The sequence below is a fragment of the Coturnix japonica genome, chromosome 13 (genome assembly GCF_001577835.2).
Source record: "Coturnix japonica isolate 7356 chromosome 13, Coturnix japonica 2.1, whole genome shotgun sequence".
Taxonomy (NCBI): Eukaryota; Metazoa; Chordata; class Aves; order Galliformes; family Phasianidae; genus Coturnix; species Coturnix japonica.
The window spans coordinates 7109532-7127904 of record NC_029528.1 but is presented as its reverse complement, the minus strand read 5'-3'; the positions used below and the strand labels follow the sequence as shown (position 1 = coordinate 7127904).

At 39.9% G+C, this 18373-nt stretch overlaps 1 protein-coding gene across 5 annotated transcripts in view; it reads right to left on the bottom strand.

The window, feature by feature from the left end:
- Nucleotides 1–18373, bottom strand: part of SLIT3 (slit guidance ligand 3) — a 424983-nt gene that overhangs the window by 96816 nt on the left and 309794 nt on the right. For all 5 annotated transcript variants that reach the window (XM_015875943.2, XM_015875942.2, XM_015875944.2 and 2 more), the window contains 4 exons: nucleotides 16042–16185; nucleotides 13744–13907; nucleotides 1015–1165; nucleotides 71–145 (listed from right to left, as the gene is read on the bottom strand). In XM_015875943.2, coding sequence (XP_015731429.1) covers nucleotides 71–145; nucleotides 1015–1165; nucleotides 13744–13907; nucleotides 16042–16185 — 534 coding nt within the window. The remainder of the gene's footprint in view (nucleotides 1–70; nucleotides 146–1014; nucleotides 1166–13743; nucleotides 13908–16041; nucleotides 16186–18373) is intronic.

Below are 18373 nucleotides of genomic sequence, written 5' to 3'. Positions count from 1 at the left end.
TTAAACTATAAAACTTCATTCCTTCCTCCGAGACAACACATATTCTAATGAGAAAATAACTTGAACTTACATTTTTCTGAGGTTGGGCAATTTCTTGAAGAGTCCAATAGCTTCCAAAACAGAAATATCATTGTCATTCAAACGCCTGATGGGAAAAAAACAAAAAGACATTTAGTGCTTCGTGGATCTCTTTAGATTTATCTCTGTGACATACAGGACTGCCACAAAGAGAGAATTATGACCTTTGCAAACAAGATACTATCTGCCATGTGCCTCAAACTCCCGGAGTGTAAAAAGATATGAAAGCTTAGGATGCCTTTAAGCATGTGATGCCAAAGGACAGTATGAGAATGTCTTCTTTCAATGCACACAGTAAGATATTATTAACCATCACAAGTCTTGCATGTCTAAATCTCCCTTATGCATCCTGTAAAAGAGACATGCAGACGGAGATCTGGTCCACATAAATGGAAGCAATTTGATACCAAGTTATTTCCCATAAAATTCCACTAATCTTCAAAAATAACGCAAAAGCTGCCATCCTGGCAGGCTTGGGATGCGAATCCTTTATCTGATGGAGCTCAGTTTTTCTACACAGAGAACTTATTGTGTTTCTGGATGTCACTCTCCTATATTCTTCTATCTTAACTTCAGAACTGTTCATATACTGTATCTTAAGTACAAAAAAAGACAATTATGTTTGACACAAAGGCATCAAAGGAAGAGGAACCATGAAAATAGCTCATGTGAGCCATGTGACAAAGCAGTAGGTCAAGAAGAAATGGAGAAGCAGCTGATGCACAGGGCCATGGCTCCTTTCTTATGTCTGTATTTAGCATGAGAGCTAAGGAAGTAAGAAAGCTCTGGTGCTCCTTCAGAATAAAATTAACCTACCCTGTTTCACACTGGAACCAAGGCAGAAGGTGCCTTGATTTCCTGAGCCCTTATACAGACTGTAAAATCTAGGAAAACCAACGTGCCCAACTGAGCACATCCTGGAGAGGCAGCACTTACAGATCAGTGGTATATTCAGGAAGGTGGCTGGGTAACCGGGTGAGCTTTTGGTTGGAGCAGTCCACAACTGTTCCCTCACAGCGACACTTCTCAGGACAGACAAGATCCATGAAACACTTCCCAGTGAATTTACTTCTGTAATCCTCTGACCCTGCAATAAAGGGAAAATACATTCCAGCAAACAGCTCCTGATAACTGCAGCAATCAGAGACTTATGGAACCGGTTTTCATCACCGCCTCCTGTCAGCTACAAACTCCTGCACTCAATTTTAATACTTGCAAAAACTTTTTTCAATATTTTTTCAGATGACTCTCCCAGACTAACCTCTGTTTTTTCATTCTTCCATTGACAAATTCATTTCTTGTCTATCTAACCAGCCCACTTGTCAAGGCATCCCTTTCTACATGTCTATTCTAGCCACTGCGGAAGCTCCAGCAAAGTTACTTTTTTAGGTTCTGCACTTATTCCAGCAGGTGTAAAGAGGGATCTCATAAAGGCAGGAGTTACATTGATGCATTCAAATGACAAAAATTTTCTAATGAAGTCATTAAAAAAACCCAACATTTACAAACCTCAGCTCTTCAAGCTACCTTAGAGAGCAACCTTGTATAAGAGTACCTTGTCAGCTTCCAACAATTAGATACATTTATTAACTACATTAAACAAACAGCAGAAGAAAGTAATAGCGCTTTAAATCATTTTCATTTTAATTAAGAAACGGGTAGACCATACTTAGTGAGAAGCACTCCCTCATGTACCATTATACCACGCTTGCCAGACCTCTTTGACTCGGTTTTTTGACCCATTTTAATGAAATGCTTTTCCAATTAGGCTCAGTGAAATAATCTGTCCTTTTCTGGTTTGGTTTTTCTCTTTTAATAACAGCAGGTTTGAAACTTGATCTCTGTGTTTCATGGAACCAGCAGCATTAATAAATGTGTGTGCAATCAAAGTGTTGCCAAGACAGACCCCGCCATGCAATACCTGCCCACTCACTTCATATTTCACAACGGAAACTCCAGAATTGTCTCAGGAATTCTGTGTAATGTCCAGCAATCATAACTACCAAGAAACAGTTTTAACTTTTCCAGAGTCCTAAAAGCCAATTTCAAGGCTTTCTCAGGAATGATTTGAGAAAGTTGAGATTTCATAGAGAACCATAAAACAGCAGTAGAAACTTGAGCTGAAATTTTGTTTTAGAGACTTGACAACATTCTTTACCTGCTTCCCCTCTTCCAGACTGGTAACACACCAGTGCTCATTTCATCAATGGACACTATTTTTAATTCTTTTTCAGAAGAAAAAAGGAATCACCTAAAATCTCCATTATTTTAGCTTCTGTTGCACATTACCAGCACTGGGTGATGCGCTGAGAGCAAGCAGCTCTGCAGGCAATCTAACATTTTGATTCCATTGACACACTTTGGTTTGGTTTCATAATTCCAAGCTAGACTATAATAAACACTACATGCAGCTTGGTACACAACTACTTCTGTGGTGCTAAGCACCTGCATGTCATAATGGTTCTTGTAAATTATGCATCAATAGTAAGACTCGACTACTGTTTTCTAGCCTGATACCACAGCACTTAAAATATGAGGAGCACTGGGCATTTTGAAGTATTTCTAACATAGTCAACGTTTCTTCTTACAACCATCACTTAAGTTCTAAAAAAGCACATCTGATTTCCAGTCCTAAACATTTCAGGCTTGGCAGCCTAAATAAAATGCCAAGTGACAAATGTACAATTTCTTGATTCCCAAAACAGCTGCATTTGCTTAGGCTTACAAAGCAGTCGTTTTGGTTGCTTATGATTCCTCAAAACAATGCCAACGATGAACAGCTACAAGGATCAGAGCTTATTAAAACTGCTACAATTATAGCACACATTGAAAAAAACAAGGATTTTTCAGTCATCAGAAAGTGTCTTGGAAGGCCTCAAATTAACCCTTGAAGAAGCAATTCTAACTTTCATTGTAAAAGTATTCTTAGCATGAATAATCACAACCATCAGGAGGTTACACAGCGTAATATTTTATTAAATAAGTATGCATTTTTGTCAACTTACAGATACAGGATTAATATTCCTAAGGAAAACAGAGAAGGAGGAGAAAGTAAGTGGGATGTTTTGCAAAGAGAAAAGAGTGTATATAATATCAGAGCATGGTAGATGGTTTTTGCTGTGGGTTTTCTTTTTCTTTCTCAGAAGCTTTCTAGCAGAGTAAATAAAGAATATTTACCACCTTTTGACTTAGCAGACTGACACTCCTGATGATGTATAACTTTCCAGCCTGCACCAGCCATGGGAAACTGTTGTCACATGCGGCCATCAGCGCACTGCCTCCACACCTGCAGCAGGGGAACTCCCTCTCAACTCAGCAGGAGAGGAAGGGACCTTCATGCTTTCCTTCCTTCCTTCCTGTATTTTATTTTATTTTATTTAACTTTATAACGATATTTTATAAAATAAAGGTTTGAATAAGAATTGCCCAGGTAGGCACAGTCAGAAGTCATCAATGGCACATGTATGCTCAGCAAGTACTTAGTCACTCATTAGGCCACGAGAAAGCAGGAATCACCTGCCAAAAACTAAATAAAATTTACTGTTTGACCTGAGCCTTGAGGTCACTTTGACAGGTGGCTTCTCTATTAAGATATTCCCATCTGGGATACTAATGTGAAATGGAGCCATCTGCTTGCAGAACTAGTTAGGTACATAAACACCCATTGCTATCTTTATCACCGTATTGCTACAGGGCTCTGAGTGGATATGACAGGATTCAGGAAGCACAATCAACATCCCATGCATGCAGTACTTCTTGCATTTCCTAACATCACCTGTGGAAAGCCATGGAAAAGAGATGCAGGATGTGCACAGAGCACGCACTTGACTTTATTTTACTATTCCAGAGCAGCCATTTGGTTATTTTATTACATTTGAAAGCACACATGCAGTGTAGATGAGAACTCTGTGAAGCCCGGCTGAATGTAAAACATGATCAGGAGTTTTCAGTAATTTCCAAAAGGAGGAAGAATTTTTAATATCAGTATCATGAGGAGCCAAGGCAAGATCAAGGCATGTACTTCATTGAGAGTAATGACATTTATCTGAATGGCTAGTTATACTGATAACATTTTCGTTTCACAATCTATGTGACACCGCTACCAGGTATCAGTGCATTGTCATTCATACAGCATTGTGGAGCAAAACCAAATGCCATTTTATAGAACAGCAGTACTGCGATACAGAAACACTGCATTTCCGAGCACTCACATATTTCAGGGGCCTCTCTAGTACTCACACAGAGAAGTTAAGCAGCACAAAGAGCTTTTTCTCCTGCTGTAAGCAATTGCTTAGCAAACCTGATTTCAGTTTTTAAAAATGAGCACAAGGACTCAAAAGGAGCTGAATGATGAGCTCTGGAAAAAATCAAGCTATTTTTTTTTTTCAGTGGCATGATGACTGACCTGATATTTTCCTTCTATAAAACATGGATCCAACTGTCTGAAATATGGCAAAAATAAGATCACGGATATCACGGGTCTAACAGTTGGCCACAACCCCAGGAATCCTCACAATTACTCCTTTACTTAACCACTCGATCACAATCCTCATGTATTTTCAGGGGGGAAAAAAAGCAAGATGTACATTGTTTCACATCATTTCCCACCCACAGCATTAATTTTTATCTGTAACCACAGAGAAAATCTAAAAATCACATATGCTTTCCTTCTGATGGCTTCACAACAGATATGCAACAGCAGCTCTGTGAGATGAAGCAGCATTTCCATACAAGAAAACTTCTGCACAAGGCCCTCAAAGTACTTTACGAAATGTGTGTAATAATCTCTGGGATGAAAGTTAGGAAGAAGTACATTAGAGGTCTCACCTATGCTGGCTGATCCAAAAGTGCTCATTAGAGTATGTTGACTCAGCTTTGTGCCATGAGACCATGGGATAACTGCTTTCATACAGGCCACATTACCCGCGTCATTTCACGATGAAAGGTAATGCTTTTAATGCTTTGCAGAGTCTTCTAAGGTTCTTTTGCAGCATACTTCTTCATAATGAAATGCCAGCACAGTAAGATTGCTCAGATCAGGTGCAAGGTTACGTTAAGCATCAGACATCTCATTACACAATATGGCATCCAAATGGTCCCTCAAGCAGAAGGACTCGCAGGACAGCTCAGATAGAGAGATGCAGTTTACATTATTCATAAAGTAAGTAGACAAAAAAGAGTTTCCACTTCTGTAGGTATAACCAGAGCCACCCTCAAATCACATTCACCAACACGATGCCTACCTTTTTTCCTTCTAAGAGCAACTGAACAGATTAATTACTTGGAAACGGTTATTCTGCATGCAAGCCCTTTGGAAAGTCAGACCCAATGTCAGCAGGGTCCCGCAGCATTCCCCAGGTGCCTGGAGTCTGCTTAAGCAACACACATCACTTTTTTCACTCTTTTTCCTGTGAGAAAAGGGGAATCTCTCACCTTTTGATGCTTCTGAAAACAGCAGAAGTATCCCAGCATGCCATGCGGCAGGGAGTATGCAGCCTTCCATGGTGCTTGACAGAACCATGTTCAATTTGTATTGTTCTACCACATGGTTAGATCAAGCACAAAGGAAAACCCCATGGACAGCCAGAGTCAGAGTTAGGCAGCGCCAAAGAGAGAAGAGCGTTGAGAGGAAGCAGCATGGAGAAGCACAAGCTGAAGGTTCACTGAGAGCTGCTCTCCACTTCACCCATGCAAAAAGGTGCTGGATACAAGAGGTCATCCTTTACGCTACAGCTGCAGAACACCCTGGAGCACAATTGGGGTTAGTGTACAAGAACAGAGCCCGGACAAATTCAGAGACAGAACTAGTATGACAGAAACTACTACCAAAGCACTGCAAATAGCTTTCTCCAGGAACAATGTGCATCATCCACCACATATGAAGGTCTGAGTCGTGCTGCTCTTTATTAGCTATTTACACACTCATGGTGCCTTCTCCCAGTTTTCCCCATTTAAAACCCGACCTTAGAAATACCACAAACTTGTATCAATAACAATAGATTCTGAGCTGATGGTAAACCCTCCCTGTGACCACCCTCAGCTGCCAGCAGCCCTTCATGCTGGCGACACTTACACTGACCATCTGTGGTCACCACTGCTTTGCATTGCTTCTTTAAATTTCTTTGTACTTTGTGACATGGCAGACAAGGTAGCACACATAAGCCACTGAAGACATATTAAGGCAAACAGGAGGATTTTGTAATTCTGCCTCTTGGCATAGAAACTATGTTTTCTATATCCCTGATTATTTTAAACAGCTTTGCTGCAACTCATTCCTGCAGCTTTAACATATAAAGTAGGGCATTCCATTTTGGCTTGCCTGCTCCCTCTAAAATAAAACTCCCATTGACTTAAGGTCTGCAGAGCTATGTCAGTGATGAGTGCTTTTGAAAGTCACATCTCAAATGATCTTGCAGGCTTCACAAACAAGAGGAAGTGCATGTCCTCTGCAACTGCTCAGAACATTTTGCTGGACTTCAATGAAGGTCAACACCGGTGCCTTAAAAACACAAAATGCCACTTTCCTTAGTAAGGGGTTTGTGTTGCCCAAAGCACAAAGTCAGCATCATGCAGATTATTCACTGCCTACAGAGAGAACAATATGAGTACTTGGGCAGAGATGACAGATAATAGAGCAAGAGGCTCTGCTTCCTTTTGTACATTTTGCACCAGCACTATTGCAGAGAACAACAACACACAATCACTTGCAAACTCCAGAAATGACATACAATATTAACTCAGCCACCTCTAGTGTGGGTTTGTTTCCTTAACATCACTGAAAGTCGAACTAGCAGCTTTTGCAGGGAACCTAAAGATAAGCCTTCCTTCCCCATAAGCTGCCAAAATAGACACAGCCTTAAATGACGCAAAAATTGGATTGTTAATTTTCTTTTGCTACCCATGCAGAATGGCACAGCGGACATTACTATTATCTTGCTTCTGCAATAGAAATTAGTCATGTGACTGGCATTTCTGCTAGTAATTTTGTATGTCTCTAGCCCATGAGGGTTCAGAGTTTCATATCCTTCTTCCTACACCTGATAATAATGCAGCAAATCCAGCATTCTTGATGTAAATTCATCCATGGTATTGTGTTAAGCAATGGGAAGTAATAGTTTGAATTTTCCAAAGACTTCTATATTATATGCAGATTTTCAGCATTAAGTAGAATATCTGTAATGAACTCAGTATGTTCAGTGTAAGTGAATCCTCTTGGTCCTACTGGAAATGAATGTGGTCAGAGCCCTGAGAACACCTTCCCTAGAAACCCCTAGAGTATATTTAGAAGAAGTCTCTATTCTGCTGCTGCACTAATTGAACACTGCTCTCAGTATCTGCCTAATCTCATCAGCAATGGCAATGAGCTACAGGTACCAGCACACAAAGAGCAGTCTGCCAAAGCCCTGATTTACATCCCCAAAAGACATGAGAGGTGAAATACTCCACAAGTATATTTTGGCCTCTCAGCACGTTGCAGACTACTGCAAGAAATATGCAGGAACAGAGCTTTTCTTCTTTTCATTCATTCTTTTTTTTTTCTTTTTTTTTTTTTGGCAAGTGGAGTAGAAGTCAGGGAAGCACACTAATCTGTTAGGAGCAGTAAATAATGTTTCAAAAAGAAATTCCCTATTTCTAACTGTCCCGTCATGTTATACTGCTTCAGGACACTGCTGTAGTCTCCAGACAGTCAGAGGAAAATTTACTGCCCGTTTGCAAGCTCAAACATTCTAGCAGTGGTTGCAGCAGACTGGCTCTCTTCATGCCAATGTCTCCCCAATTATTTTCTTTATCATATTCAAGTGACCGCTACATGCATAAAAAAGTGATAAATTTAGCACCTCTGATGAGTGTCTCTCAACTTAACACATGCAATGGCAATGTGATTTTGGCCCCACCTCCCACTAACCAAACCCACCAGAAAGCACCACTTGTAAGAGGGAGAAGGGCATGAGCTGTAACTGCTCAGCTTCTGTCATGGCTAGGGAAGGCATCAGCAGAAGATAATTCAGACCTCAAGTGAGAAATCTCTATTGCTCTGTATTTACACATGGAGAACTTAGAACAGTTGCATTACAGCACGCCCAAGAGATGTGGATGCATCTGCGACTTGCCATTCCTTCTAGCATTGCACTAATAGTCATAGCAGTCGTGTTGGGCTCTCAATGACTTTAGCTTCATAAAAATGTCAAGCAAAACAAAGCTGAAATACACTCAGTCACAGAAAACAGTGAAGACCTCATGCTCATAATTATGAATTAAATACACTGTTGCTATTAAAAAGCATTCCAATCAGACATAATTATCCTTATGCACAACATATGCCCAGTTTTGCCACATTCAGACTCTGGAGATGATTTTGCAGGGTCATTGTGCCTTTTCAGAAAGCAAATTAGCTGCAAGACCCTCTTCATCCCCCCCCCAAAAAGCAACCAGAAAATCAAATAACACAGCATATTTTAACTGAATTAAGAGAAAAAAAATATGTAAAAAAGTAAAATCTGAGTGCTGTTAATTTTCCAGTTGTCCAGATCAGAAGGGATTCATATTCCTCCCACTCATGCCCAAACCAAAGCATTAGCAAGGAAAAGTGTCGGAGCTTGGCCTCAGTTGTTCTGTGTGTCCTGTGCAGAACTGCCAGCATCCACCACTTCAGCTCCATCACGGACAAACCCCTGAGCCATCAGGGTTCAGTGCCCACTCAGGCAGGAACTGCTGGAGAGCAGCATGCTGGGGGCAGGCCGGATTGCGGTTCCCTGAGCATGTGTCACTGCAGCACTGCGGCAAAGCAGATGAGCAGGTGCATATCAGTGCTTTTCATCAAACAGAAAATGCTAAGGACAGCGATACGCCTACATAGTCAGTAAATGACTATTTGCTTACTAAAAACGGAATGAATTTGCAAAGCTGTCATTAGAATGATTTGCAAATTATGGGAACAATGGAGTGTTTCAACCAGATAAATTATTTATATAAGAGCTGGATGAAATTCACTTGCCTTTCTTGACTTCCAAACACTGGTTGAGAAGCTACAATACATTGCTCCGCTTTGTTTTGAGAGCTCCAAGAGCTTAAATGTTGACATATTGTAACAGCAGAGTACTGGAAAACCCAGGGGGAACAAGGGCAGGAAACATGACCCTGGGCAAAAGCTCTGATGTGCAGCCTGTTTTCTCCTGGTTGGGAAAACACTGTCCACTGCAGTTCTACACTTCCAAGGCCAAAACAATGCAGAAAAAAAAGAGAATGACATTTCAGGTGACTGCAAGTATAGGAATTCTGCTCCAGTGTAGACAGGTAAACCAGGAGTTACCAATATGTATAAATACAGAATGGAAAAGACACATAAGGAACCAGGGAAAAGCTACAATTCCTAGCAAGAGAGTTTACCAAATACCTTTGAAAATTATGAGTGAACGAACAGCGATATGTATTCTGCTATAATGCTATCTAGCAACAGTGGACAACAAGAGAGATACGACACCAGCCCTAAGCACGAAAGCTCTAGATTTGCATGGACAGCAGAGGCTGACTTTGATTTGGGTTGGGTTAAAAAGAGGCAGCATCCACAAAGGAGAGAACTGTGCTGGCTCGTGGCTTCCTCTTATTTCTCCAAGTTTTTTTGACTTGTCCAACACTATCTGGAACTGAAGCATTTAAAGTCAGATAAATCCAAGTTATGCCTCAATGCAAGAGGGAGCAAGAAGACAGTTTAATTCTTAGTTCTTCTAATAGGAACCTTATTTCTAAGATTTCTATTGCTAAGAATGAGAAGATTAAAAACTTTGGTGATGTGATGCTCATACATGCGTATGCTTTGATCCTTATCAGAAATGGTCTATGTTTGTACAGCAGGTGGAACTTGCATCACTTTTAAAATACAATACAATACACTGAAAATACAAATATGTTGCAGGAAAAAAAAAAAAAAGATACACAGCTGAATACTTGAGCAGCCCTCAGCAAAATCTATTTCAGCCAGTGTCACACAGCAATCAAGAATCCTGCCAGCTCCTGAAGTGACAATAAGCTACCACAGAGACAACACAATCTGCTCACAGATTCATTTCCCTTCTACCTAAAGCCCGGTGCTGCTTTAGAAAACAAAACTGCTGTGTAGTGAACTTAGCCCAGTTCTACTGGTCTGAAGATGCTGTCGTTCTTTTCTCATGTTCTTACTAAAAATGGGAGCCTTCAGTGACTCAAGGCAAGAAAATCCCATTGGATCTTTAAGTTACAGTGGTCAGGTACAGTCAAAACAAAAATGATCGTAAGAATTTTATTACTGCCATTGAAAAATGACATTACCTCCATTTTCAAAACAGAAGATGGAGTTTATTACCATTCATTTCTCCAGCTCCTCTTGCAAAAGAAAAAAAAAAAACCAACAACCCCTTTTTTTAGTCTCAAATACTATAACTGTGGGGAGACAGTTAAACAAGGGGGAAGTTTATTATTATTTTGGTGCATCACATTCAATTGAAGGCAGAAAAGCTCAAGAAATAGTATCTATTGCAATTTGAGGCTTGAAAAATTTCAGATAGTATATCCAACAGCTTTGCCAGTCTCACAGCCCTGGGCAAAAACATGCCCCTTTTCCTGCTGTTCCTTCATTTCATGCTATAATGCTTCCAATTCTCATTTTAAAAGGAATTATGTACATTACCTACCTGTTGCACAGAACCTGCTTCCTATGGCTACTCATAACCTTTGCAGATGTTGCTTCATCATTACTGGTAAAAGCATGAGTCATGTTCAGAAAGGAAACAGCATCTGGTAGAACTGCTTTGATGATAAATTAAAGAAGAAAGCATGTTCTTGCTAAAACTATCTAAAGAATGGTGGGAAGCTGGAACAACAAATGAAAGAAACAATATGCAGAACTAAGTTTGCTGGATTTTTCTTTTTTTTTTCTTTTTTTTTTCCTGTGCTGCATAGTTTTGTGCTCCCAATTACACACGATTAATTAAATACCATTCTGTTTAGCTCATCCACACTGCTGAGACCTTATTTTCTTAGTATGTCTTTACCTTTTCGCACTGATGTAACTCATGGGCATGATGGTCACACTGGCAGACTGCCTCAACTCTCACAGAATTTCTGTGCATCCTCATCACCTCTCTTAGGCCAAAGATGAGTTCAGGTTAACACCCTCCACACTGCTTCCTTAACCAACTCATGTATTCACTGGCTTTATCCCTACAAGACCAACTTCTGGCTATTAACATTAATCAAGCACATTAAACTACATGGAAATATTGGACCCTGAAACAAGAACCCTCTAAGCAAAGAGATGAACATTTACAAAAGATTTAAAACGAAAATTTCCTAAACACCGAGCAAAAGCTGTAAAACCAATGGTAAATCCCACAGACATTGAGGTCACTGACAAGTTACTGAGCACTGTCATTTCAGTGGGATCGTGGGGGATCATTCCTGGGTAATAGAAAGCACTGCTCAAAAGCCTGACTGAATGATGAAGATTCATACCTCATGGACTTTTCTGCACAGAGACGTGCTGTGTTAAATCCCGGGTCAAACATATTCCTCTGAATGAAAACATGGAAAATTCCTGCTGTATGCAACATCTGAAACAGCCGTGATTCAAAGGGACAACATGAGCAGAAGAGGTGCCAAGGATGTCTGTTCCCTGGATTGATTTACAAACTAAGATTCTTCTAAAGCATGAGACACTTCCCCCACCCCATGTGAGCAGACAGTGAGTCAGGTTCAGTGTATCTCAACGCCATCTGGAAACTCTACAGGCAAGGATAGCTCCTCTACTGAGCTTTTCAATAGAATTAGCTTTCATCCAGTTGAAATCTTTGTTCTGAAGCTGTACAATCCCTGCCCTCCTCCTTCATAAGTCAGGTTTATGCCTCTTCCATGTGGTTTTAATATACTCATAGAACTGGAGAGCAAGGAAAAAAACAGCCTAATGCCTTAAGGAAAGGACTCCCAAGATAAGAACTCTCACAAAATATTATTCTCAACATCACCAGGTATAGTGTTCTGCATTGTTGCGCTTCTCAGCTATGACCTTTCATAAATGATATCAGATGGTGTTTGCCTCATCCAATAGACTGCACCATTGGTAGAGGCATGCATGCACATACATAACATAAATTTCTCTATTAATAAAGGCAGAAGAAGGTAACCATGGCAAATTGGGTACAGATTTATACTGACTTGTTTCTGCAGATTACTTTCTTTTCTAAATTATATTTATGCATTTTTATTTCAAGTTTGTTTAAAGATAAATATTGCCGACTAATTAACTAATTGCTATGATAGACACAATCCCAAAACCTCAATGTAAGTATGTCATAATTTCAGTCCTAGTTATAAATTTTGCGGCTTGAGTCACAAATGATTGAAGACTTTAACAAGCATGCCCAAGACAATTTGACTGCAAATGAAGTTATCTTTATTTTATTTTCCCCATAAAAGAAGGTTTAGCTCAGCATATTGCTTGCAGAGATACCCAAAGCACAATAGCTTGTTTTGGGCTGCTGCCATTTGGTTTCATGCTGCATCCCCATCTAGAGTCATCAATCTTTTACCACCAGGAACACGATTAATCATGGTTGTTGGGTTTTTTTGTTTTTCATGGGGAAAATACAAAAATCACAGTAATTTTTATAGAACACACCACAAGTTACTCCATCAATAACAGTCATTTTTCTTCTCAGTACACACTAATAGATTCCCTCACTGAAACCTGCTTGTCTTTACAGTATACAAGAAATGCAATAGCATAAAATACATATAAACCAACCAGTAGAAAAAGAAATACATGAAAAAGCAGTCTGCTCAGTTGTGCTGTATAAGGCAGTAAATGTCCTTTTACTGATAGCTGGACCATAAATAAAAACCAGACAGGGTTGAGTAAAAGGTGTTTATGTTACTTTGGAGGTTATTTTCAAGTGGAAACAGTTTTTCATCTGGCTCACAATGAAAAAAAATCTTCGCACAAACTGATAAAAGCCATGATATAAGACTTAATAGAGACAGGAATCTTACCAACTTTGACGAGCTTTACGTGAATTAATGCAAGATACTTGAGGATATCAAAAATTTATGACAGTTTATGAATCAACACCATCCCCTAAATCCCGCTCACCCATAACCCCGGCCACAGGAGCCCGCTGCCCATTGGAGTAAAACCTCACCCATGCTGCTCTCAGCCTTTCAGAGAGAGCTTAAGCTGAGCTGTGATTAGGGTCATTAAGAGCTCTACCTGAATACAAAATGAGATTCTGCATCAGTTCTACCCCTCTAAAGAATGACCATTGCCATTTTTACCCCTTTAAAATACGACATTCATACAAAACTTTGTTTTCCTCATACGTTTGACAGCTTAGCAATTCTTTTAAAATGAAATAAATGAAATATCACAAGCTTTTCTCTTTTTCCTTTTGTTTTAAGGCAGCTATGAACTCCTTTTTCTTTTTTTTTTTCTTTCATTTTTTTTTTTTCTTTTTCTCTTATAAATCCATAAGGTAATTGGCTTTCTGAAGAACTAACTGAATTTTCCAAATTTAATTTTAAAAGATGCTCCATAATATCCATTATAGCAAATGCTGCCCTGCAGATTCGATTAGTGGGCTCTCTGGACCTGCTTATTTCTGAATTGAAAGTGCAGTACAGCCTGGATAAATGAATTACCTGAGCAGCGGAATTTCTTGCTTTTGATCTGGCCGATCCTTTTGTTGGCAAGGCGACGCGGATTGCTGCATCGAGCGCCGCTGGTTTCTATCGGATTATCCTGCAGGTAATCAGCCAGCCACTTCAAATGGCAGTCGCACACAAATGGATTCTGAGCTAAATGTCTGAGAGAAGGATGGGATGTTTAATCAGAAGTGACCTGTGACACTGTACTCCATCACTGCTTTTCGCAAATGCAAACCTGAAGAGTAATTGAATAAGCTCCCAAAAACCTGGGCCTGGAGGAAACCACAGAGCTTCACATGCATGGGAGAAGTTCGTTTATGGAGGAAACAAAAACCAATATAGCAAAGTCTGCTTTAAAGTACATGTACCGACTGTGTACAATGTCCAGTGCTTTCACCTGAAAGCTTGCTGCGATGAACTGCGAGAGAAATGCACCCATCTGCATGCACCTGAGCTGAAGATCAGTTTGTACTCAGCTTTAAAATAAATCTCATTGGCAAGCTCAGTTTTCTTAGGATCAAAAGGTGAGTAAATAAGTGCCCTGGGGCAGTGGACAGAGCCAAATGTGATCCCCAGGGCTTTTCTCAAGAGTGAAACTGATACTTGCATATATTCACTGTGCCTAATAGTACTACCCTCACATGTATTTCTGCCTGGTTTTCAGAATGGATTGTTTATAGAAAGTAAGACTTGGCTCTGTCCTTCACCAAAATTTGCACATTTCCCACAGGAACATGCAGTATAACACACTTTAACTGGACAGTCACACTTTGTTAATAGAAGTTCTCTGAATTTCCTTGGAGAGAAAAGCATTTCTCTGCTGTTGTTATTGCTCTTTTTGCTTAACAAAGTTGAACAGTACACTGGAATGTCGGGTTTTACTCAGAGAACTTTTGAATGTGCACCCATCCCTCTAATTTCCAGGGGAGCAGGACAAGGTTCTCTGGTAACTGCAACAACTGCACAAGAGAAATGTTTAAATGTGCATTTGGACAGAGGTATAAAGTTATGTCCTCACATGCACTCTGCTCTGTTGTTGCTGGTGTATTTTTATCACCTGTACAAACACAAGGGTCACACCAAAGTTAATGCCTCCTATTTATTTCCATGGAAACTGCCACAGCTATAAAGAACACAATAACACTATTAGACAGAGCAAATTCTCAGCTACAAAGCACTATTTTACAACTAAGTCACCACCATTAGCTATGCATTTTCCCCAGTGATGAACAAGAGGCTGGACTTGTCAAAATCTGCATCAGTCGAGGTGATCTACTGTCACTGTCACCACTGCTGAAATGCACCACTCACCCCTCACTGAGCTACACCCACTGTTTGGTCTCCATAAACATGCAGCAAGAATCAATGAACATCAATGGATGCTTTATACACAGTCCCATGTCAGACACCATTTTCTCTGACACCTGTCACATGGCAACAACATGTAACAAATACTGGCAGGAAGGTTCAGCCTCTACCACCATCTGATGCCAACATCCATTTCTGATATTGCCGGCCAATGTAATAAAACAGGATGCATTACTTTCAGAGCAGCCCTTCTGCTTTTCTGTCTGTGTCTATATACACATGAAGAGATTTATACCTATAAAGGAACTAACGTATCTAAACACCCATTTACAGCACTGTATGTGAGGGAGTTGTTTCTTGTTTTTCATTCATATCAGGCTGCCAATCCAGCTCTGACAAAGTACAAATCCCTCTACGAAGTACCCAGTCATTTCTATATATCTGCTCCCAATTTTGCTTCCAAATGCTCTTCTCCTAATGACTCCAATGACTCTCAGAAAATGTTTAGGGGATTTTCTTAATGTATTAAATAATACAGTGCATTATTTCCCTTGAAATGGGATGTCAGCTGAAATACGGCTTCAGAATTCATGAGTAAAACTCAGCCCCAGAGAAGAGAGACACCAACTCAGAAGCTCACTAAAAACTGTTAGGAAGGCTTTTAATGGAATCTGCTGTTCATATATTGTGCAGACTCAAATTTGTGTATTATCTTCCAACAGAATGAATGAATAAATTCAGTATCTTTGCACACTTATGACATTCAGATTAGTAAGGGCAGGCTGTATTGATGGGTATCTGTGCTAAATTCATGCAACAGTTCTCCTTTGCTTGCTTCTTTTGTTTCTGCCAGAAAAGGAGGGGCTTCTACCTTGGTGTCTCTTCCAAACTGTCTCTGTGTCAGATGCTGAGCCTTTGCAAAGACAGGTGACATCTTTGGGGAAAAGGGGAGAGCTGTCATTTCCAATCTGCTTGCATACTCACAGAGTTTGGATCGATCGGAGAGGTGCAAAGAGCCCCTTGCTGATGGTCTGCAATTTGTTGTCATAAAGAGATAGCAGTTTGAGATTATGCAGACCTTGGAACGTGTTTACCCTCAGACAGTTGATCTTATTGGCATTGAGAAGCCTGAAAAGAGAGGAAAGATTTATAATTCATTAGTCTTAGAATAATCAAATAAAGATAGACTGAACTTTGGGGTTAAATCTAAAAAATATTAACATGGTCACCAAAACCACTGCTCATTTAAACACCTTCATTTGCCTGTTATGTTACAAAGGTGAAAAAAATAACAAACACTGGCAACATCAGTACTCAAAATTCCAAGCAAATATTTAAAGAAGCCTTCAGCTTAATATACACAGAAATGGCAAACACTTCCCACCTTGCTACTGCATGCTCACACACACAGTCTGCATTGAGATGAACCCCTTTTCAATTTTCTTATAGCTGGCAGCTGTCTTAAATCTAACTGAAATTTCTGAAGGTTGACATCTTGTGATAAGCAGTGCAGGGTTAATTTGATCATGGAAGAGCAGAAAATGTGATTCTTCTCAGAGACAAGAGGAGAGAAATGTAGGGTCTGGACTAAAGCTTACAGAAAAGCAACTTATGTCATGCATAAGGACAGTCAGGAAGTGGGACAGATTAACCAGAGAAGTGCAGTTTCCATCAGTGGAAGTTTTCAATATGAGACCCAAGGAAGCCATGAGCAGCCTACTCTGGGATCAGTGAGCAGACCTGGCTTTGAGCAAAGGTTCCTAAGTTCAACTGGCTCACGACCACCTGAGGTTCCTTCCAAACTGCACTGTGACACAGTTATCTGAAAACACTTCATTCCAGCTATGTCAGATTTCTGCGCGGCTTTGGAAAAGCAGCACAAAGATGTTTTGAGATCCTTTTATTTATATATTTATGAGATTGCACATTTACACAGCAACCTGTTCATAGAATTCATCAGTTTAGCCAGAAAATTTTGGGACAGTGCTTGTACAAGTTCTCTTATATTATCCAGCCTGAGTCCTGGCAACCATACAGTACCTACAACCCCAGCAAAAAGCTGGATCTCCTTCTGAGACAAACAATCACCACTGTCTTCTATGTATGTGATATTTCACACCTAGATGGAAAATAGACATGAAAGGACCTGTTCTTACAGAAGCCCAAATCCACATATTTCAACTACTGACAGTTTGAGAAAGATGGTGCACAGCAAGGAGTAGATAGCATAAATCCACCTGTCTTCATCACAGAGTTCTTGCTACCTTGTTGATGAGTCTGAAGGGCTTAATATTGTGACAGTAATACCAAATGAGAAGACAAGGGTATTTATAGGTAGAAAGGAAAATATGTTTTCCATTCCTCAGCAAGCAAATATGTTGTTTTAAACACACCTCTAAGCACATGGAGCTTCAGTTCTCAAGACACTGTACACAGCACTCTACTCAACAGGGCAACCCTCTGGGCAAGTAAAATATGCTTTCCTTTGCTCCAAAGTATAACTTCAGGAAGTGTTTCCTCTGCACAGAGTCATACCTTTCCATTGCTGAAACTTTTGGAACACTCATTACAGCTCAGTGCTCCCACCAACGTTTTGGCAGAGCCATTTTACTTTACTGACAGTCTATAATAACTGTAATATGCAGAAGATGGACACATTTAGGCAGACTTCTCAAAGACAACAGCAGCGTAATGCTTTGGAATGAGAGGTCAGAGCAGAACTCACCTCTAGCCAACAAAATAGTCAATAATAATTCACCTGAATTTTCTTCTCAATAAGTCTTTGAGAAAGAATTTTGATGTAAGATAAGGTCCCATAAAAGGCAACAATAGATAAAGATGTTGTATTTTGCACAAACTAATAGCTACAATCATTTTATCTCTTTATAGTCAGCATTAGTATGATCCCCTTACTGCCTCTATTTCTGTGACTGTTAATTACATGACACCTAATCCAAGCTTCCATTGACTCCAACAGAAATAACAGTGTAATTTTCACATTAGGGATAAAGATACAGTTCCAGCAATGCATTAGATTTCTGAGGTTTTGCTCCAAAAGTAAACATTGTCATCCCTTACTACTTGATTCTTATAGCTATTCATACAACTAAACCAAAGCAATCTTCAATTCCATCTCAGTTCTTATGCATTATGCAATTCTCTTTTAGTCTTGAACATTATCTTTTATATAAAGAACATGTTAATGAGTCATTGCAAGGCAGAAACAGCTACCGAGTTTTGAACAACAGCCCCAGACATACACAATGCTAAAAATCCTCCACTACCTACTCTGTGCCTTTGGGTACTGGTCCCACAT